General features: G+C 38.9%; 1 protein-coding gene across 3 annotated transcripts in view; it reads left to right on the forward strand.

Annotated features, from left to right (window-relative positions):
* NISCH (nischarin) overlaps positions 1–22,696 on the forward strand; it is a 49,924-nt gene that overhangs the window by 18,639 nt on the left and 8,589 nt on the right. For all 3 annotated transcript variants that reach the window (XR_015794847.1, XM_088134050.1, XM_088134051.1), the window contains exons 6-16: positions 210–305; positions 3,390–3,485; positions 3,913–4,062; positions 4,404–4,472; positions 6,231–6,416; positions 7,003–7,131; positions 9,812–9,925; positions 10,874–10,982; positions 14,735–14,853; positions 18,787–18,836; positions 19,191–20,516. Coding sequence is in view for 2 of the 3 variants with exons in the window: in XM_088134050.1 (XP_087990176.1) it covers positions 210–305; positions 3,390–3,485; positions 3,913–4,062; positions 4,404–4,472; positions 6,231–6,416; positions 7,003–7,131; positions 9,812–9,925; positions 10,874–10,982; positions 14,735–14,853; positions 18,787–18,836; positions 19,191–20,516 (2,444 nt within the window). In the remaining variant the exon portion in view is untranslated. The remainder of the gene's footprint in view (positions 1–209; positions 306–3,389; positions 3,486–3,912; positions 4,063–4,403; positions 4,473–6,230; positions 6,417–7,002; positions 7,132–9,811; positions 9,926–10,873; positions 10,983–14,734; positions 14,854–18,786; positions 18,837–19,190; positions 20,517–22,696) is intronic.

Genomic DNA, 22,696 nt, shown 5'->3' on the forward strand with positions numbered 1-22,696 from the left:
GCAGTGTCTTGATACTGAGCAGTGTGGCATACTCAGTATTTTACTAGATTTAGTTACTGTATATAAATAGTAAAATTCTACAGTATATATTTATAAAACTCTGGAGTATAATTTGGCAAGATATTGGTTTGCTAAATAAAAACGCTTTCTGTGCATTCTGTTTATGCATTCTGTAAATCAGTCATATAAGTATACATATATTTTCCCAGATAACTGGCACACGCGGACCTGTTGGAAGCAGTAATATTCAGGAACATCTTTTGCCTTTTGACCTATCAATATTTAAATCTCTTCATCAGATTCAGGTAAGTTCTGAAAAAGAGCTTTGTTTGTTGAGTATTTATTAGAAGTTGTTCTAATAATCTACTCTAAGTGCTTTCCTCTATATTCTTCTGGACTGATTGGTATCTTGGGCCTTGGAGGCAATGTTGCAGTGGTTTTGATGCTTCTATTTGGGCCTAATCAGAAAGTGATGATGAAGAACATTTGTTTAAAAAAATTGTAGGGCTCCCCAAGTAAGCCAAAGTGACTATGAGTAACTTACACAAAATTCAACAGAACCTAACAAAAAGAATACAAAACCAGAGTACATAAATCAGTAAACAATAATAAAATGGCAATCCAAAGAGAAATGACACCATTATGCAATTGGGGATCCAGCAGATCACAACCCAAAGGACTAGGAAAAAAGCCAGTTCTTGAAAGCCTAAAAGGCCACTGAGCTGTGGTGTCCCACAATATTCTACCTTGCCCCTGTGATGGTAAATAATTACATGAAACTGCTGAGGAAACCCCTTCTGATTTTGGAGTAGATTATCAGTATATTGATGACAGCCAGTTCTGCTTCTCCTTGCTACTGAATACCAAGCAAGCAGTCTAAATTTAATGATGAGCTGAGTAATGGAAACTAAATCTATATACTACGAAAACTCTCATGTCTGTAACCTTCAACTGGGTGAAATGGTGCTTCATAGGGCAACAGTTTTTGAACGAAAGTACCTCAAATGGGCTAACTTACAGAATGCATCAAAAATCCAGGACCCATTACTCCTGTGGGATTGAAATTTGGGAAATTTGTGGCCGCTTCAGCACTGTTGTGCTGCTGTGCCGCCGCGGTCAGCCCAGGTCACACAATTGTCATGGGCAAGGCTCAATGGGTGAGCGGTGATTTGGAAATGAGGCAGAAATTTGAAATGTCTTAACAGTGGTTAATGTTGAAGGAAGGAGGAGAGAGCGACTTGGATGCCTGTTGACGAGGTAGGGCTGGCTGAGGTGTGCCAGCGGTCAACAGGTGAGCCCTGCCTTTTCCTCCCTTGAGGGAGGGGGCCCTGGGGGACATGCTGGAATGGGGAGTGGGGGTGCAGTTTTCCTCATGGTCTGCGGCTCTGTTTGTTCCACCTCCCCCAGCAAAGTGGCAGGCAGTTCTGCAGGTCAGCCAAGTAAGAGGAGGAGGAGGCTTTACCAGGGCTCTCCTGAGGGTTGTGAGGGGAAGGCAAATGGCACAAGCCTATATTATATGTGGAAATGAGGGAGGGAGGGGCGTAGGGGAGGGAGGAAGATTGGAAGATTTCTGATGCTCCCTGCCAGCTTCCCACAAGCAAAGTCAATGAGGAAGCTCGCAGCAAGTTGTAGGTCTCTCACGATCCCACTGCTTTTTTGCCCTTGGTCATTCTGTTTCTTTGCTTAGGTAAGGAAATATCTCTGAAACAATGACCTAATGGGTCACAGGTTGTCTAGCAGAAGCTAAATCTAGGCAGATGGACATGCTGTCCATCAGTAAGAGATTGGACACAGGGATTGAGGTTTAGCCTATTCTGGATGGAGTTGTATTTTCCTTGAAAGAGTAAGTATACAGCCTTGGGGTGTATCCTGATCTTCAGCTGACAGTTGTGGCAAGGAGGACATTTGCACCATTACAACTAACCGTGACTCTCAGGTTTGACAACAGCTGTTCACATATCATTTTATGTTTTGAGTATTGCAGTGCACTAGCGTGGGTATGTTTGAGAAGTATCCATAAATTCCAGTTGGGACAAAATGTAACAGGTTAACTGCCAGATAATACAAGATGCTGGAATGTGAACTGGTAGTCAGTGGTTTTCTTTGCAGAATTTAAGGAGTTTGTGTTAAACTTTAAAGCCTTAAACAGCTTTGTAGAGCTTCAACAGCTGTAATTTGGAGGGGCACTTCCTAAAACCTGCTGCCAGAAGCATTGAGGTTGCTGCCTCTTTCAAAGGCTCAGCACAACTCCAAGCCTCATTTCCTATTATTGGAACATGTCCATGACTGCATAGAAGGCATTTCCACTGGGTTTGCCACCAAAGCAGACTGACGTTTTGCAGCACTGCTTTTTTCTTGATGAAACCGGTCATTAAAATCTTCAGGGGAGGCCCTTCTGAAGATGTCCCTACTTTCAGAGGCATGTATGTACAGAATGAGGGACAGCCTAAACTTGTATCACCCCTATGCTACAGAAGGGACTTGCTTAGCATTTGGCACCCATTGTCTTTGTAAAGACATACTGTACTTCCCTAGCCAGGCCTTTGAACATCAGTAGTTTGATTATTATGCTTTAATTAGGATTTTTTTTTTACTTTTTGTATTTTTATGCTTGACTTAAACTCTAAATTGTTTTGAGGGTTCATTTTGAATAGAAAAATAATGTATAAATTAGAGAAAGCTGTTCAATCTTGTCATAGCTTTGGTGTGCCTAGCCCACCATAGCTTATTGTGACTAAGACCTGTTTCTCAACACCTTTGATGTTTCTCATCTCAGCTTCCTGATATTCTTGTAACTAGAGATGCCAGATGTAGGACTTTGTATGCATATTCTGTGGTTGTACTTCAGAATCCATCTCATTGTTTCTGAGGCAGCATAGCGTAGTATAGATCCAACCCATGCTAACTCTGAGTAGAATTCTGCTTACTGTAGTCTGCGTAGGCCATTTTGCCAATTTCTCTTTGTTCTTGCAATCCTACATGAAGCTACTCCAGAGATTTTGGGGATCCTCCAAGCACTAAAACATTTTTCATAAAAGTTGCTTTTGTGTTTTCATAAGGAGAAAGAATTCTTTTGTTTGTGGAAGTGTATGGCTGCATTCAGATTGCTGTATTTATTACTCCTCCAGAAGCTGGTTTCAGTAGTAGTAGTAGTATTTGATTTTCTTTTATCTGAATCAGTGCTGGGAACTGTAATGGGCTTTCTTGACTTTTAATGCATTTACAGTATTTCCCTGAAGGATATTTTTTATAAAATATTGCAAGGACTTTATTAATTTTTTATAAAAAAAACTGGGACATTAGAGTGCAATTAGTAAGATTTCATATGAAACAGTTTCATGCTTTTTCATTGCTGTTTCATTTTCCTTACTGTTGCTTTTTCAAAATAGATAAATCACTGTGGTGCAAAACTTATTAATGGGCTGACATCTTCAAAGCACACTCTAGCAACACTAAGTGTACAGTTCTCAGCAACATCCATGATGGTAAGACTGAAATGTGTACCATTTGTAGTATGCTATATTATGATTATAATTTGTAAAAAACTGTATTTAAAAATCATAAAAAATATTTTTCAGCATTTCAGTTTTTTTATAATTGATGTTGTATTGTATACATTTAAATAATATTCTTTCATCTCTATTCATATTAATATTTAAAATGTTCAGTAAATCTATTCTAGGGGTATGTGTTATTCAGAATATTTTACCACTAAATCCTAAGAATGTATGTACTTAAAATCAGAGTTTAAGAAGAATATGTGTGCAAAGGGTTGTAATCTTAATCTCTCATCCAGATTTTAAGATTGTTTAGAAGTTACAGTTTGTAACAAATAATGATTTACTAATCAGAAACCTCTATTTTCTCCCCCCACCTATTAAATATTCATTTTCCAATGTGTGGTTTGAACAGGAGGTCCTAGTACCTGAGGCCTATGAGTTTGACCACTGGGAGCCAGAAGGCACATCTTCAAATCCTGTGACAGCAGTTATTCCAACTTGGAGAACATTAACAACTTTAGATATGAGTCATAATAGCATAGCTCAAATTGACAATTCTGTGGTAAGAGTTCATAAAAAATGCTTCAAAACAGTTTCAAAAGGGGCAGAGAAGATATCTCTTTTACTCATGGTGATATAATCAGTACTTTTAATACTTGCTGTAGCTTGCACAAAACTTGATAATTCCACTGAATATTAGGGAATGGTGATAGCTTTTAACTGCAGGCAACTATGCTCTTGTACAAAATGCTTTGAAATTTCTTTTGCTTGTGGCTTCTGAACTATTGCTTGAAAAATACAGTTCTAAAATTCTTAAGGGTTCACATTATCAGTGATAAATTGCTTTGGATCAAGACTGGTTTCTTCTGATTGTACTAAAGGCTTACTATTCCTTTATTTTAGAAATTAATGCCGAAGATTGAATTTCTGGATCTAAGCCACAATGATGTATCACTAGTGGAGAATTTACAGGTTTGCTTAAAATCTTTGTTAATAATGGTGTGTGCGTGCGTGTGTGTGTGTGTGTGTTAATTCTGTTTTGAGTCTAGATGGATGCTCCTTGCTTTCATTTAATATAACCTTTGTCAGTAGCTTGCATTCTCTTAATTTTTTCTTTTCCCTTTCAGCTCTTTGAGACTATCATTTATTTTTATTGCATGCAATATATTAAGCAATATTGGATGGTAATTTGAGCCAGATTGCCTATCTTCTGCTTTAGGAGCATGCTGCACTTGAGATCCAGAGCTGAAAAAGTTATTTGACTCTGAAGCACAGCCTATCCTATGTCTGTTAGTTCACCATATGGGAAGTCTTCAGCTTCATTTTAAGAATATTGCTGATTGCTCAGCAGACTTTTGACTATACAGTGCATAGTTCAGGGAAATGAAACATAAAAGAAAGCTCAGAGTTTTTTTTATTTTATTTGGCAGTCTGTTTTTGTAGATATACTTATTCTTCATATAAGAGATATGTAATGACTCCAGCCATTTTTTTTTCAGTTCCTCTGTTTTTACTCTCCCTGTTCCATTAATCTGCTCTGGAGGATTCTTTAAAACCTTGAAGCATATTCAAGTAATACTTTGTGAACTAGAGTTAGAATTCCTTTTCCAGTGATATCTGGTCTGCCAGGGGAAGACAAAATTGGATACAATCTAAAATAGGGGTAACCAGTGTTTAAAGGGATTGAGGCCACAACTAAGCCTCCAAACTTCTGGACAGCAGGAAATCATCTTGCGATGATATAATGTCACCAAAAGGCAGAACTATTTTTAGGCTGACTTTGGATAGAAAAAGAGTGAGAAGCCTCTGGGAAGCAAAGTATTCTTTTCTCCCACCCTCAACCCACTTTCACAGTTCTCCTAAAACTGTTTAAAATTATGCCACCTGCCAAATTATGGCAGGGTGATCTGGGGATGGTGGTGGGTCACCTGCAACACACAGGCCTCATTGTGTCCCTCCCAATCTAAAAGTAATTATTGGAATTCAGGACCAAAATTTCATATCAGTTCAATTTAAGGAACTACTAGGATAACATTTTTTGTATTACAAATATTCAAGGGCTTAAGTGCCATGTAAAAAGCACAATCTTGCAAAGCCTCAGTTTGTTAGTAAAATGTGTGGGGCAGATATTAATATGTGATTTGTTGAGTTTAAATTAATTTTATTAGATGAGCAGAGAGGAAAATAGAAAACCCACTCTAAACAAACAAGTCTTACATATATACTGTATTCAGGTCTTAATATTATAAATAAATTGTTAACATTTAAGTCACTTTATGTCAGAATGGGAAACAAAAGGAAAATTAAACATACAGTCTAGTATCAGCAGCCTAGATGTCTCAATAGACATTCACCTGGGATTCCTGTTGGTAAAATGCTTGTTCAGACATAGAAATGAAGAGTTCTTCAGGTTATTATATAATTGATGGAAAACAAGTATTCTTCGAACCTTGTAATATCAGGGTTTTGCAATTGTGAAAGTTCACAATATACACTTTCAATATCAGCTTATAAACCACTCATAGGTTACTCAAAAACACAGGGACAGTATCTAGAAGGGAGACATTGTAAGACAGAATCACTATCACCTGAACCTGTGATGCATTTTGCATACCACATCTTTAAGCAATTAGCTGAGCTTATCCATTTCTTCTGAGTAGATGCAACTGTTGTTGAATTAATAATTCACGTCTGTGTAATATATTGCATAATCTGTTTATTCACTTGTAGCATCTCTACAATCTTATTCACCTGGACCTCTCCTACAATAAACTTTCAACATTAGAAGGCATTCATACCAAAATTGGAAATATCAAAACGCTGAATTTAGCGGGGAATCACTTGGAAAGACTTTCTGGACTCAACAAACTCTATTCTTTAGTTAACTTGGATCTTAGTAACAACAAAGTAGACCAGGTATTTGGAGAATTATGTGCTTGTGTACTCAGAAGTCAGTCATGCTATATTCACTGTGTCTAGAATTGCAAGCTTCAAGCTACTAAGGGATTAATTACACTTTCAGTTATTATTCTTAGAATTCTGTTTGAAATGTATACGTTAGAATCAACTTATACTGCACTATTTTTGATCTGGTTTCTATTCCTTTAGAATGCTACCACTTTGGCTTCTCTTTTTAAAAAAGAAATGTTCTCACCCTTATTATTTAGTTCATTAAGCCTTTGCTTAAAATCTCAATAGAGCAATTGGTTTCCTTTTCAATCTTTCTTCTAGCTTACTTAGATACCAGCAGTAATACATTTGTATTTGGAGGGATGTGGGAGGAGTGGAACAGGCAAATTTCTTACAATGTTTTTCTACCTTAAATTTTGGTTTATTAACTGCAGAAGGGGTTTAATACATAGAGCCATCACATTAAGAAAAACAACATGTAGAATAAAATATGGCAGAAAGAAATTAGATTAAATAATGTAGCCTTCAGTTTTAATATCAAAATATTTGACCATGTTTATAGATGCCTGAAATAGATGCCTATATTTTTTAGATTGATGAAATAAGGAATATAGGAGGCCTTCCATGCTTGGAAAAGCTTGTGTTATCCAACAATCCTTTGAGTATTATTCCTGATTACAGGACCAAAGTTCTAGCTCAGTTTGGTGATAGAGCCTCAGAGGTAAATCTTCAAAGACTTGTTTATCTTCTAACTTTTTTACTTTTATATATGTGATGTATAAACAGCAATTGCCTTGGAGCAGAATGTTGTTCATAAAATGGGAGGGTTTACAATGTTGAGAAATGTCTTAGGTTTGTGACAGAGCTCATATTTTTCTTCTGATTCTGTGTTACAAAGCTTCTATATGCAAAATGATGTTTTGACAGTTTAAACTAGGTCAAGTGGTCACAGCTGAATTTAGATATCCATTTTGAAAGACCTGTTTATTTTACCTCATACACCCATGCGTATTTTCAGCTATCTAATAAATAATAGTGCTGTTCATCTATGTTAAACTATTTGAAATATTTGTATCTACTGACCTTGGTGTTTTATTTTAAATTATTATTCCCAAATATTTAAAAGATTCCAGACAATAAGCAGATTCTTTTTTTTACATATTTATATTTTCAACAACAACAAAAATTCATAGATACCTTATTAATAGGCAATATGTTAGATTTATTCCAATGTATTTTGTATCCAGTAAATTTGCTATGTTGTTGGACAGACTCCATGAACTTAGGTAAAGAACTTTGGTAATTCCTAATGAGTCCCAAATGAAATGACAACTCTTGTTGCATTCCAGATACCTTTGTACCTTGAGTGTCTCTATTTTGCATGATAAAACAAGCCAGAGGTTTCGAGGCCAAATTAAATATAAGAGGAAGTTAAGGACATGTTTGACAAGTTTCCTGTTGCACCATAAATGAAGAATAAATGTCAAAATCAATATTCTTCATGATTGGTATATATTTTAAGAGGGATGCCTGTGCTAATTCCACTTCAAATTGATGATTTAATGATTAAACTTCTATGCCATGATCATACTCCCTAAACTATGCCTCCCATTTGTACTTTAAGTAAAGGGTTTACTTTTGTAGACATTCAGTTGAATATTTGGATGTGCATATTAATTTCTGTTCTATGTTGGAATGAAAATAAGATTGAAAATATACCTGTGAGAACAGATAAAGAATTATTGTCTGTAACCTTTGAAATTCTAGCAAGTATTTGGTTTTTACTGTATTAGGAATTTAGTTACATTCTGAATATGAACATGTAGCTAAACATATCTGGATATTCCTAGGTAAGAAATTCAAGTTTGAGTTTTCCTCACATGAAAAATGGATTCTTTTGAATAATTATTTTTAAAAGACAGGTAAAAGGTTTTTATTTTTTGCGGGGGGAGGTTTGAAATATGGGCTGAAAATGGGGTTAATACCCTAGATCAACTTACTGCTAACTGTATTGTCGAAGGCTTTCACGGCCGGCATACGATGGCTGGTGTGGGTCTTCCGGGCTGTGTGGCCGTGGTCTTGAAGTCTTGTTTCCTAACGTTTCGCCAGCACCTGTGACTGGCATCTTCAGAGTGCAGGAGCACAGACAGGAGCAGTTCTCTCTGTGCCCAGGGTGAAGCAGTTCTCTCTGTGCCCAGGGTGAAGCAGTTCTCTCTGTGCCTTCACCCTGGGCACAGAGAGAACTGCTCCTGTCTGTGCTCCTGCACTCTGAAGATGCCGGTCACAGGTGCTGGCGAAACGTTAGGAAACAAGACTTCAAGACCACGGCCACACAGCCCGGAAGACCCACACCAGCCATTACTGCTAACTGTATCTTCAAGATTTTTTATAAGCTCCAAAAAGAATATACCTCACAAAAATTGATGAATGGCAATATATATTCAGTTAAAACATTTGTTATGTTCTAAATTTGGATCAGAAGCACTGGTGGCCTCAGAAACTACAATAATTTTCAGTATATTAGACAAAGTCCTTTTAGAGGTTAAACCACCAATTCAATTTCATTAAGAATTGAAGAATCTAACTAAAATAAATGTAGATAATTTACAAGAAATTGGGAATAAAGAATATCCATTTCTTACGGTCTGATGTTTTAAATAATGTTAATAAAAATGTTTCTTACAATCTTAAGATAACACTAATATACCAAAAATTCTGTTCTGGGTCTATTCTATTCCATAAAGGATGTATAAAAGGGATTCGTTATCTTTCTGAGCGGTAAATGCAAAGGTATATTAACATGTGATTTGGTCATGATTTTCTGGTTGAATTGTCTTAATATGATTAAGATTTTGATTAGGGCATTAAGATTCAAAGTTGTTTGTTATTAAATTATATTCCTAAAATTTGGAATTTATCTTATTTATGAAGGACCTCGGATCTTTCAAGCCTGGGTTATAACAAAAAAAAGTTTGGGTTTTTGGAAAGACATACATACACCCAGTGGAAAAAGTGCACTTATGAAATGTGTGCATTTCTATCTTTGACCTGGTTCTTTATCAACATGATGGTATGACTGGACTGTATGATTCTGTGGTCAAGCTTTAATTTGTTGTTTAAAAATTGGTCTTTATTACTCTCCAAATATTTATATTTTTGTTGTATTTTATTTAGTTATTTATTTCCTTTTTCTTTTTGTACTTTATGGATCTTGTATTTTTATTTTTTATTTTTTTGTTCTATCAAAGCATTAAACCTATTTTTGAAAAAAGGAAGACCTGATTAATTTTTGTTACATTATTCCATGCTTGCACAGATAAATGCTTTCTGGCTGACCTAAAGTAGTTCAGTTTGTACCTTTAGTTCAGGATTAATTACAGTTTGGTTTCTTGATCCTTCAGGTCTGTTTGGATAATACCATAACCACTGAAAAAGAACTTGACACTGTGGAAGTGTTGAAGGCTATACAGAAAGCAAAAGATGTAAAATATAAAATGAGTAATTCTGATAAGAAGGTGAGACTTTATATGAATAAATGTATGACTACTTTAACAGTCATCTCCTATTAAATAAAGCAGTAAATTGTGTTTAAATATTTTAAGGTTAGCATCTTTCCCCAAAGCTGAGATTTTATTAACCTACTGCACTTACAAGGAAGAAATTAATCATAATTTTGTATGTCATTTGAACGAACCCTAAACTGTAATTAAGACTAGCCACAGTTTGCCTATGGCTGACTAGGTCACCAAGTTGTAGATATTAGAGAAATGAAATAAAAGCTTCTGAATTCCTCCCAGGTAGAAGAGGCAGATGAGATAAGGGGCAACCAAGGTTTATTCTCATTATACCAAACAGTAGTTTAGCATTATGTAGTAGTATTAATAACATTGCAGGCTTAGTTTAAAAAAAAAGTTTTGTAACATAATATAGGTAGTCCTTGCTTAATAACCACAATTGGGACCAGGAAGTCTGTCGCCAAGCAATGCAATCGTTAAGTGAGACATCACATGATTGCGATGGACTTCGATGTCACTTCCCATTCTGTTGCTAAATGAATCACCCTGGTCTTTAAGTGAGACATCACATGACCACAACTTGTGATTTTATTGCCGGCTTCTCCATTGACTCTGCTTGTCAGAAGCTGGCTGTGAAGCCTGTAAATGGTGATCATGTGACCACGGGATGCTGCGACGGTCATAAATGCTCACCAGTTGCAAAGTGCCCGAATTTCAATCATGGGGATGCTGCGCTAGTCATAAGTGCAAGGACCAGTCATAAAGTTACTTTTTCAGCACAGTTGTAACTTTGAACAGTCACTAAACAAGGCAGTTGTTAAGTGAAGACTACCTGTATTGGATAACTCTAAAGCACCCTGTATCAATGCTTATAAGTCAATCCTTGTTTTCACTCAGTAGGGCTGCTTTGTAACCTTTGTTCCTAGCCTGTCTGTTTTTCTTTCTTAGATCCCGGAAGATTCCAAGCTTTCTGCTGCCAGTTCAAAATCAAACTGCTCCTCTCTTTCTGTTCATCCTTCCTCTCCTCCTTTGCCATGTCCTGCCAGCTCCAGTCAAGGTAATCATGTATGTATCATGCTGCTGGGCTGGGCCTCTTGGTTCTGCCTTTGTAGGCTGCATTGATATACATGAATTTATCTATATAGAAATGGGATTTGGCAGCCACAGTAGAAAAACCATTTCTATACTGATTTTGTAGCTTTCAGTGCTAATGATATTAAAATATATACAAACAATAAAACAAGCGAACAGTTATTTTACCATGGATGTTTTAATTTTTTAATGTAAACTGCTGTTGCTAGCTGCCTGGTATCTGAGCAGATTCCCTTGATATACAGGTCAAATCAATATGTTGCCATGTTCATTTTTATACATTTTTATATATCTGGATAAAATGGGGAAGAAGCAGAACCCTTGCTTTTCTCATCATGATTTTTTTGCTTTATTTTAGTATTTAGCTTTATAGCTACATTACAATTCTGCAAAGTATATTACCAGTTATATATTTGTAAGTACTAGCTTTAACAGTACTGTTTAGACAACAATGTAGCTTGAAATTGTAGCTACAGAAAAGAAGTTAAATGAGCTGAAAGATGTGTTAAATAAGCTTCAGTGGAGATATTTGCATAGCTGATATGTCATTCCTTTGTCCAAAAAATTTAAAACAGGCTTACTGCACATGTGACATCTACAAAGTGAATGTGTGTTTTTGGATCAATGGTGCAGCTAAGGTTGGAACTCAAGGTGAAAGTTGAGGCTCTGAGTATGATAGTCCTCAAGTGATTAATCAGTAAGCAGAAGTAATGGAGGGAGCAACAAACAGGCCCAGTGTCAACTACTAGGCTAACACAGGGCAAATCAAGGCCCAGTGGGATTAATGCTGCTTGCTGCAGCGTTCTTTACTTTTTTTCTTATTTGAAAAATTGTTTTATAATTTGGGACTATCTGTGGGACGTGTACTTCTAAGTAACATATACGACTATTGCAAAGGAGCTCTCTGCTTCCCCTCTCCACCCCCATAAAATACTTTAAATCCAGGTTTAAAGTTACCCAACTGCAACATTATTATCTGTTACTTTATTTGTACAATGGGTATTGCTAGCAAATAAAATACCTGCAAATTGGAATTATCCAGAATCTTTACTGGGAAAGTACGTGAGGTTGTAGTTTCATCTGCCAAATCACAAGGCTTTTTCAATAATAATTCGTTTCAGTAGGGTAGCTTTGTTATGATAGTACTCTGCTGATCTCAGACTATAAAGCTGACTGCTGTTCTTTGCTATTTTAAACTTTTAATCTTTGCTTTCTGTGAGCTACCAATAAGATGTCATTTCTCCCAAAGCTCAGGTGCTTTTCCAAATGTCAGAGTGACCAAAATTCAATAGTATGTTAATGAATGCATGAATATACACTTTTAAGACTATGTATTTGGAGAGGGACCATGAACTCATGCAGTGTATGTTTTGGGTTCCCGATTTCTGACTTCTCTAGTCTGGATTAGAAGCTTCACAGACCTGCAGATTCATGGGATGAATTGTAAAAAGGGCACTGAGGTGGGGGCCATTCAGTTTAGTTTTATTTTCATAAATGATGACAGGACTATGTTTATGGCACCGTCTGTTTCTATAAAAAATTAATCATATCAGATGTCACTGGCTTTTTTTTTTAAAAAGGATAATCCAATATTTAAATATTTCTACAAGAAACAGAAAATAATATAAATAATGCTTTAACTTCCTCTTGTCAGAAAACGACAGACACGGGTTCGGTTATCCAGTAGACAGAAGTTTTTATTGGGCACGTTTGCAAAGGTGGGTCCCTCCCGCAGCAATGGAGGAACCCCGAAGCAAGGTCTGACAGGTTTTTATACCCCCTATCTGTCCTCCCCCTCCTACGAGGGCTTGGCTCACAATCTCACCTTTTTTACCGCCCCGAAGCGCTGCTAATTAACCGCAAAACCGCAGACATTCCACTTTCCGAATCCAATCAGCGCAATACACATTCCAATCCCCACTTGACCCGACAGCCGCCCCCTGCCGTTTCTCTTCACTCTGGTGCGAACGTGCCTCTTGCCTGCAGTCTTTCCTCCCTCCTGCCGTCCCTCTCCACTCTGGTGCGAGTGTGCCTTCTGCCCATCCTCCCTCCTGCCGTCCCCCCAAGGCTGCCCCATGGTGCACAGCGCTCTCCCCTAGCAAACATGGTTCGTTTGAGGCCCTCACTTCTCCCTGCCTTCTCACACTCTGTTATCTTCAGCTTCTGCAAAAATGTAATAGATTATTTTTCTCTGTGGCAATACCTCAGAGACTTCAAATGTCCTCTATAGAATAAATTATAGTGCATACAATAATACAGTGTGTAGTACGGTAATAATACATATTCTACTTAAAATTTGATTTGTGTATTTTTGTTTTTTTATTAATAAAGAGGTAGATATACACACCGCACATACTTCCTCTTAATAAAAAACTAAAATACAAGCATGTTCATACATACATACATATCTTTCTAGATATAGAGATAACAGGTTATATTTGTGCTAATATATTTATATTTTTGTGCTGCAATTCTAAACATACAAGGGAATATACTCCCCTAAACAAAGATATTAACTTCCTAATCAATAACTACAGAATTATGCTGCTGCCTAAACAGCAAGTATGTTCTTGGAAGGTCTTAGTTCATGGGTGGGAAGAACCTTGCAAAGGAATAGACTAAAAATATCAAGTCCAGTTACACTACATTCTTACAGGGCCTGGGAGGATGTTTCTAGCACTATAGATACGTTAGTGTTATTGTCTGCTTATATATTCTATTGTTATGCTGTGAGCCACCTAGAGTTATTGTATATAAGTTGGGTGGCCATATAAATATTTTAAATAAATACATATTCTGCATATAGGCTAGATCCTCTCCGCATGGCAGCATTGTCTCTGGATGAAGCCCAAAAGAGCAGAGACCAGCCTGTGATCCACAGGATCTTAAGTCCCTTTGTTCTCACAAAATTCCCCCTCACCTAGAAAAAAGTGCCGAAAACTATGCCAATCTCAGAGCTGGCATAATGAATAATTTCTCATTGAAGGCAATGAGAACATTTAAAAGGATGAGATACTGCCCTACCATCTTGGTCAGTAGTTACGGTTTAAGAAGTTGCACTTTCTCCACCACAGCCTTCCCTCCTTTCTCACCAGTTATGCTAGCTCTCATAGGAGTATTTTGACAGTCTCTTACGCATGCTGTGAAGTGTATGCACTTCTGCCATGAACAGTTTTCCCACACCAACTCTCCAGTCAACTCAGTGATGGGAATGGGAGGTTAATAGCAGAAAATTACATGCCTCCCTCATTCAGCAGTGTATTACAGGACATTCTTCAGATGACTGAGTATGAAATAATATGCACTTCCGCATATTCCAAGTTATATAAAAGACTTGCAAATATAAGTTGTTTGAATTGTTTCTGAGGAGGATGTAAATTTGCATACACAGACTGATCATACTTGCACAAATAAATAAGGCAGTTTGGGTGGAGAAAAGATGCTAAAAGTTCTATGTGTTTAAATAGATTAGTTGTAGGGTAAATTAAATGGGAATGTTAACTCTGCCACAAAGTGAATATTATGTGTTAGAATTTTATGTTGTGTTTACCATCAGAGCAACTTAAAATATAGGATGAATCAAAAAGTACATTTATAAATGAAATATACTACTATTAGTAAGTAAACATGTTCAGCTATGTGAAATGGAATATAGTTTGGTATATTTCATGTGTATGTGTGTGTGTGTTTAACATTAACACTGTTTCTGTCTTGTAGAAATAATTTATAGGAAAACAGCCCTAGCCAGCAGTTTCTCATCAAGTAGTTTGACTCCTAAAAGCCATACAGTTATCCAAAGATGCCCTGAAACACCAGATCCATGTAGTGGAAGTCAGGTAATGGCATATTCAGCTGAATAATACTTTGTGCCTTTTAAGGTGGGTTTTAAGTATCATGAACTGGCTTTCCCTCATCTTGTCAAATGTTCATCCCAACAAAAGGTCAATGAAAGGATTCTGTAAACTAACTTCTGGGTAGAGGAAACAGTTTTCTTTATGTTGCATAGACTTTCTATATATTGAGTTTGTAATCATATTGTATCGTGGTTAAAAATACATACAGGTAGTCCTTGTTTAGCAACCACAGTTGGGACTGGCAACTCAGTCATTAAGTGAAGCGGTTGCTAAGTTGAAACCGCAACTGCGCTTATAATCATCATCATTATCATCATCTGGCAAAACCTACCTGATAATGAAAAATCCAACAAAAGGAGCAGCTTCAGGCAACTACAGGTCAATTACCTGCTCACCAACAACTTTCAGATTGCTAACTGGTGTAGCTGATGCAGTCCTACAGCATCTAGTTGAAAACAAGCTCTTTCTGAGCAGAAAGGAAATTGCTCAAACAGCAGAGGAACAAAAGATCAGCTCTTAATTGACAAGATGATTTTGGAAAATTACAAGAGAAGGAAGACCAACTTGAATGTAGCTTGGATTGATTACAAAAAGACATTTGATTCCCTGCCACATGACTGGATAATCAGGTGCCTAGAAATAATGAGTCAGTAGAAATATCAGAAGCTTTGTGGAAAGATCAGTGGCACAGTGGAAGACACAGTTGCTGGTCAATGGTGATAGACTGGGAGAGGAATATCAAGAGAGGAATCTTTCAAGGAGACTCACTATCACCACTACTGTTTGTCATTGTATTGATTCCTCTGTTAACAATACTGAACAAGTCAGGCCATGGCTACCAAACATCAAAAACATCTGCCAGGCTATTCCACTTCCTTCACATAGACAGTCTGAAGCTGTATGGAAAAACACCATCTGAAATAGAATCGCAGCTCAACACTGTAGAGCCAAGATATTACAACGAACTGTACAAATGTGCCACCCTTACATCAACAAGGGAAAAATAGTGAAAACTGAAGGAATCAAGATACCCTGTGGAAATAAATTTAGAGTCTGGATGAAGATCACTACAAATACCTGGGCATCCTTCAAGCTGACAACATCAAGGACATTGAAGTCAAGAAGAAGGTTAGGAGTGAATACATCATGAGAGTGAAGAAGACCTTAAACTCCAAACTGGGAGGGAAGGAGGAAGGAGCATCAATCATTCTCTTCAAAGGCCTAGGAAAAGAGCTAGGTGTTTAAGGCCTTTGAAACGCCAGCAGGGTAGGAGCCGTTCAAATCTTGGGGGGAACATCATTCCAGAGGGTAGGCATTGCCACAGAGAAGGCACACTGCTAGGACGCCAATTGATGGCATTGTTTAATCAATGGAACCCGGAGCACGCCAGCCCTGCCAGATCAAATTGGTCAGGCAGAAACTATGGGGGAGAGGTGATCCCTCAAGTAACCAAGCCCTATGCCATGTAGGGCTTATAAGTAGTGACCAGCACCTTGAATCGCACCCAGAAGCAAACTGGCAACCAGTGCAGCCCGTGAAGCAGAAGTGTTACATGGGCACACTGAGGCATGTCCATTGCTGCCCATGCTGCTGCATTCTGGACCAGCTGACACTTCCGGGTAATCTTCAAGGGCAGCCCCATGTAGAGCGTGTTGCAGTAGTGAGGTGACCAGGGCATGAGTGACTGTCTGAAGGGCCCACTTATCTAGGAAAGTGTGCAATTGGCACACTGGATGAAGCTGGGCAAAAGTCTTCCTGGCCACAGCTGCCACCTCATTGAGCAGGAGCTATGAGTCCAGGAAGACTCCCAAATTGCATACCCTCCTTGAATAGGGAAGTGAAACCCCATCCAAAGTCAAAGTTGGAATATCCTCAGATCGGGGTGGTCCAAAGCCCACAGCCACTTGACCATGGTAGGATTGAGTCGGAGATAGTTCCTCCCCATCCAAACCCACATAGCCTCCAGGCCCTTGGACAGAACCTCAACAGCCTCACTTGGCTGGCCCCGAGGGAAAAGATATAATTGGGTATCATCAGTGTACCCCAAACTGTTGAGTGAACCCCAAACTGGTGGATGACCTCACCCAGCAGTTTAATGTAGATGTTGAAAAGGAGGGAGACTAGAACCTCATGGCACCCCACAAGTGAGGGGCCTAGAGGATGATGTCTCCCCACCAACCAACACTGACTGGAACCAGGCCCAGAGAAAGGAAGAGAACTACCATAAAATGGTGCCCCCAATCCCCAGCCCACAGAGCCAGCTCAGAAGGATACCATGGTTGACAGTATCAAAAGCTGCAACGAGATCAAGGAACACAAGTATGGATGCACCACCACCATCCCAGCTCTGCCACAGGTCATCAATAAGCGTGACCAAAGCTGTTTCAGTACTAAATCCCAGCCTGAAATCTGGCTGAAATGGGTCTAGGTAATCTGTTTCTTCCAGGGTTCTCATCAGCTGCAGGCTGACCACTGTCTCAACAACCTTCCCCAAAAAGTGGAGGTTGGAGACTGGTTGATAGTTATTGAAGACCATTTGGTCCAAGGATAGCCTCTTGAGGAGGGGGTATACCACTGCCTCTTTCAAGGCTGGAGGCACCACCCCCTCCATCAAAGAGGTGGCCCTACTGCATGGACCTAACCATGGGTCACCTCCCTGGTTGCTTTCACAACCCAGGAGGGACCCGGATCCAGTAAGCAGGTGGGCGAGCTGACAGCACAGACAGCCCTGTCCACTTCCTCAGGAGTCACCAGCTCAAACTCAGATCATACCACCAGACCATAGCCCAGTCACCTCAGCATGCTCTGCCCAGTCAATCCAAGATGGAGCAAATTTGAATGACTTTATCCACCAAATAGCCTGAATAATCTTCACAGCAATCCAGCAGATGTTTTGGGAGGCCCTCTCTACCCATTATGGAACAGATCACCCTAAACAGGGCTATTGGAAGACTATCAGCAGACACAATAAGGCTGGAGAAACATTGACATTTCGCTGCCCTTTATCACTACAAGGTATTCCCTAATATGGGCTCTTACCCGTATGATCTTACTTCAGCTTTCCTTTCCTTTATACCTGCAAAGGTTGTAAATGCAAGGTTTGGTCACAAAGTTACTTTTTCATCTCCAGCATAACCGTGAATGGTTGCTGTACGGGGCAGTTGCTAAATGAGGACTACCTGTAATTGAAAAGATGACATGAAGAACGTGTACTGCATGCATCTCCTTATAATCAAAAGGAGGGCAGAGAGGATATCTGCAGACTCTTCTCATCCTGGATATAAACTGTTCCAACTTCTTCCTTCGGGACGGCGCTATAGAGCTCCATATGTTAAAACATCTAGACATCGGAATAGTTTTTTCCCTTGTGCCATTGCTCTGTTAAACACTGTATGATTTGATATGTACTGGACAGTGGCTTCTTCTTTGGAAAAGTTATTTTATTGGGCAGTGTTATTGTTACTGTTTATTAATTTTTGTTGCTATCCAAATGCACTGTTGATTTTCCTGTTCATCACCGAAGACAAATTCCTTGTGTATATTTTATACTTGGTCATTAAAGTATTTGTATTGTATTGTGTTGTAATGCTGGATCAAAGAAAGAGCCAAGCCTATGTGTGATGCTCTGCTCTGCTCTGCTCTGCTCCTAAAGGCACAAAATCATTCATTGCAGAAAATACTGACTCTTCTAGATAATTAAGTAATGGTTATTAATCATTCTGTTTTAAAAAAAAAGTTAAAAGGATGATAAAAAGACTAAATCTGACACCATTAACCATTATCAAGAAACTCCCTATAATTATTTTGTGAGTAGGACCATGTGTTATTCAACGAGTTATGCATATATTTTTTAAGAAATGCAAATGCATTGTGTCATATTTGGCCTTTTATCTCTCTCTTCCCTTTTCTTTGAAGGTACCTGCTCCAGATTTGGACTTTTCTGATAAGAACACACATCGCATGTGGTGAGAGTACAGTTTCAGTTTGATATTCACTTCTATCTGATGAACTGACATGGTATAAAATGCCTATAGCTCCCTGATTTTTAAAAAAATAAAAAAGCAAAAGCAAAAACTTGTGAGATGTAGCTGTCCTTCTTGCTTTCCCTTTTTGCCTAAATATAGAAGGCTGGGCAAAGAGAGATCCAGAAGAATTCTGGGTGAATGAGCAGAGTGCTCGTATGCTTGCACTTACGTTAGATGTATGCTATACGGTTCAGGGGCTGAGGAACAGAACAAGGTTTTGAAACTTAAATCAATATTTTAAATTAGGGTGCCATAGTTTCCTCCTTTCTTTCTGTCTTTTCTCTCTTTTTAAAGCTTGGGACATCCAGAAGAAGGACCCGATTCCTTGCCTGGCCCCCTTAATATCGTTACCCTGCCTTTCACTTGTATGTCACACGCTATCACAAACCAGGACTTTGTGCAACATCTCTCTACCTTGATTGCAGAGGCCGTGGGGAATGTGCCCCTCTTTTCAATGGAAACTGAGAACACAGGAGATCCTTTGAGTGATTCCAGGGTGACAGAAACAGAAGATGGCTACTTTGAAATGGGACTTCATGAAGGATACCATGTCTCTAAACTGACTCCCACCTCAAGTAGTGTTCAGACAACTCCTAGTAGCACCCAAGCAAAACAGGATAACATAGTCAAAATCCTCTGGAGTTTTTGTATTCAGGCTCATAAAGGACTCAGGCAGTTTGCTTCCTGTTTAGTTTTGGCCAGTAATGTGATTGCAGTATTTGAAATTATTCAAGATTCCAAAGGAAATTGCCAGCACATACTTTCTGCCTTGAAACTCATACTGTGCTTTCCATACTCTGACCTTGCTGAATTTGGCTTTTTAATACCAGAAATATGTTTAATGCTGAACATAAACAATGGTGATACCTGCTTGTTTGTTGTCTCAGACACTCAGAATCTGCAAGATTTCTATTCCTGTTTATACAGGTCTTGCTCTCAGCGCTATATGCCTGCTTTAGCAGGTCCTGTACTGTATTGTGGCAAAGCCAGTTTGCAAGAATTTGTCTACCAGCTGATGGGGTTTTATCATATTTCATCTGAAAACACAGAGATAAAAGGTTGCTTCCCAGTTTACCTCTTCTGTCATAATAAAGCTGATGGTCAGAAGGTGTTATGTCTACCAGAATTGGGCAGTGATGGCAAAACCTGTTCTAAGCACTGTGGTTGTTCTGCATTTTATTCTGCATTTCACAAATCTGCTGGAGAGAGCCATTGTATGCTCCATCCCTGTTGGATATTTCTTACACCTCACCACCTTCATATAGTTAAAGTTGATTTTAATGTACTTCCAGGTAAATTAATTGACTCTGAGAATGCTAGGAACATTTTCAAACTCAACAGAATTCCATTGGCTTCTGTTCTTTTGCATCCCACATGTTATTCGGTTCAGCAAGAAGGTTCATTTTCAGATGGATATGTCTTGGAATTGATAATTGGCTACAGATTTGTCACAGCAGTATTTGTCCTACCTCATGAGAAATTCCATTTTCTGAGAATCTATAGTTTTCTGAGGACGCTTTTGCAAGACATCAAAACCATAATTATTTTCAAAGATGCCAATCATGTAGAATCAATCAGAAATTCTTTTACGGATTGTATAAAGCACGGCCCAACTGCAAGGTAAGGATATACATTTTTGAATCAATTATTCAAAACATGAGAATTAGTCAGATGTAGTGGTTAAAGGCACTGGGCTAGAAACTACAAGACTGAGTTCTAGTTTTGCCTTAGGCGCAAAGCCAGCTGACTGGCTTTGGGCCAGTCACTCTCTTTCAGCCCTAGGAAGAAGGCAGTGGCAAAATATTTGCAAAAAAAATGTCCAAAAAACTAAGAACTTATCCAGGCGGTTGCTAGGAGTCAAGCCTGACTTGAAGGTACAAATGTATTCACAACATAGAGGGATAATGAGAGCTTCCAGTTAATTGAGTCAAAACAGTAGGTGGAATATATATCTTAATGATTATTGTGACTTATATTAAGCTGTTTCAAAATGTTTCAAAAAATAGCTTTGTAAAAAGTTATAATATTTGTAAAGTTTATAAAAATGCTTTATGTTATTTAAACTGATTTTTTGAAAGCCATGCTAACCTATGAAAGAGTAATAAAATGGAATATTAGCCGTCTCGCCCTGGGTACTTCAGCCCACCCCACCAGGGCATGTTGCAGACCCCACCAGTCAAGGAATTTCGACTGGTGGGATTTAGGCAGAGGGCCTTTTCTGCTGTGGCCCTCATCCTATGGAACAATCTGCTTCCTGAAGTCTGGTATGCCCCCACTCTCATGGCCTTTAGGAAAGATATGAAATCCTGGCTATGCCAGAAGGCCTGGGAGCCAGATGGGGGCTCACATCAGTGGAAATGGCTGGTGGTGTAATTGATTTTGCCTCCCCCCGGTCATCTTGAATGTCTTTAGTATTTATGTACAGTGGGGCAAAAAAGTATTTAGTCAGCCACCAATTGTGCAAGTTCTCCCACTTAAAAAGATGAGAGAGGCCTGTAATTTTCATCATAGGTATACCTCAACTATGAGAGACAAAATGGGGGAAAAAATCCAGAAAATCACATTGTCTGATTTTTAAAGAATTTATTTGCAAATCATGGTGGAAAATAAGTCTTTGGTCACCTACAAACAAGCAAGATGTCTGGCTCTCACAGACCTGTAACTACTTCTTTAAGAGGCTCCTCTGTCCTCCACTCGTTACCTGTAGTAATGGCACCTGTTTGACCTTGTTATCAGTATAAAAGACACCTGTCCACAACCTCAAACAGTCACACTCCAAACTCCACTATGGCCAAGACCAAAGAGCTGTCGAAGGACACCAGAAACAAAATTGTAGACCTGCACCAGGCTGGGAAGACTGAATCTGCAATAGGCAAGCAGCTTGGTGTGAAGAAATCAACTGTGGGAGCAATAATTAGAAAATGGAAGACATACAAGACCACTGATAATCTCCCTCGATCTGGGGCTCCATGCAAGATCTTACCCCGTGAGGTCAAAATGATCACAAGAATGGTGAGCAAAAATCCCAGAACCACATGGGGGGACCTAGTGAATGACCTGCAGAGAGCTGGGACCAAAGTAACAAAGGCTACCATCAGTAACACACTACGCTGCCAGGGACTCAAATCCTGCAGTGCCAGACGTGTCCCCCTGCTTAAGCCAGTACATGTCCGGGCCCGTCTGAAGTTTGCTAGAGAGCATTTGGATGATCCAGAAAAGGATTGGGAGAATGTCATATGGTCAGATGAAACCAAAGTAGAATGTTTTGGTCTAAACCTGTCGTGTTTGGAGGAGAGAGAATGCTGAGTTGCATCCAAAGAACACCATACCTACTGTGAAGCATGGGGGTGGAAACATCATGCTTTGGGGCTGTTTTTCTGCAAAGGGACCAGGACGACTGATCCGTGTAAAGGAAAGAATGAATGGGGCCATGTATCGTGAGATTTTGAGTGAACGCCTCCTTCCATCAGCAAGAGCATTGAAGATGAAACGTGGCTGGGTCTTTCAGCATGACAATGATCCCAAACACACACCCCGGGCAACGAAGGAGTGGCTTCGTAAGAAGCATTTCAAGGTCCTGGAGTGGCCTAGCCAGTCTCCAGATCTCAACCCCATGGAAAACCTTTGGAGGGAGTTGAAAGTCTGTGTTGCCCAGCGACAGCCCCAAAACATCACTGCTCTAGAGGAGATCTGCATGGAGGAATGGGCCAAAATACCAGCAACAGTGTGTGAAAACCTTGTGAAGACTTACAGAAAACGTTTGACCTCTGTCATTGCCCACAAAGGATATATAACAAAGT

Source organism: Python bivittatus, unplaced genomic scaffold (genome assembly GCF_059951505.1).
Source record: "Python bivittatus isolate LINGU-HERP-01145 unplaced genomic scaffold, Pbiv_v1 ctg000080_np1212, whole genome shotgun sequence".
Classification (NCBI taxonomy): Eukaryota; Metazoa; Chordata; class Lepidosauria; order Squamata; family Pythonidae; genus Python; species Python bivittatus.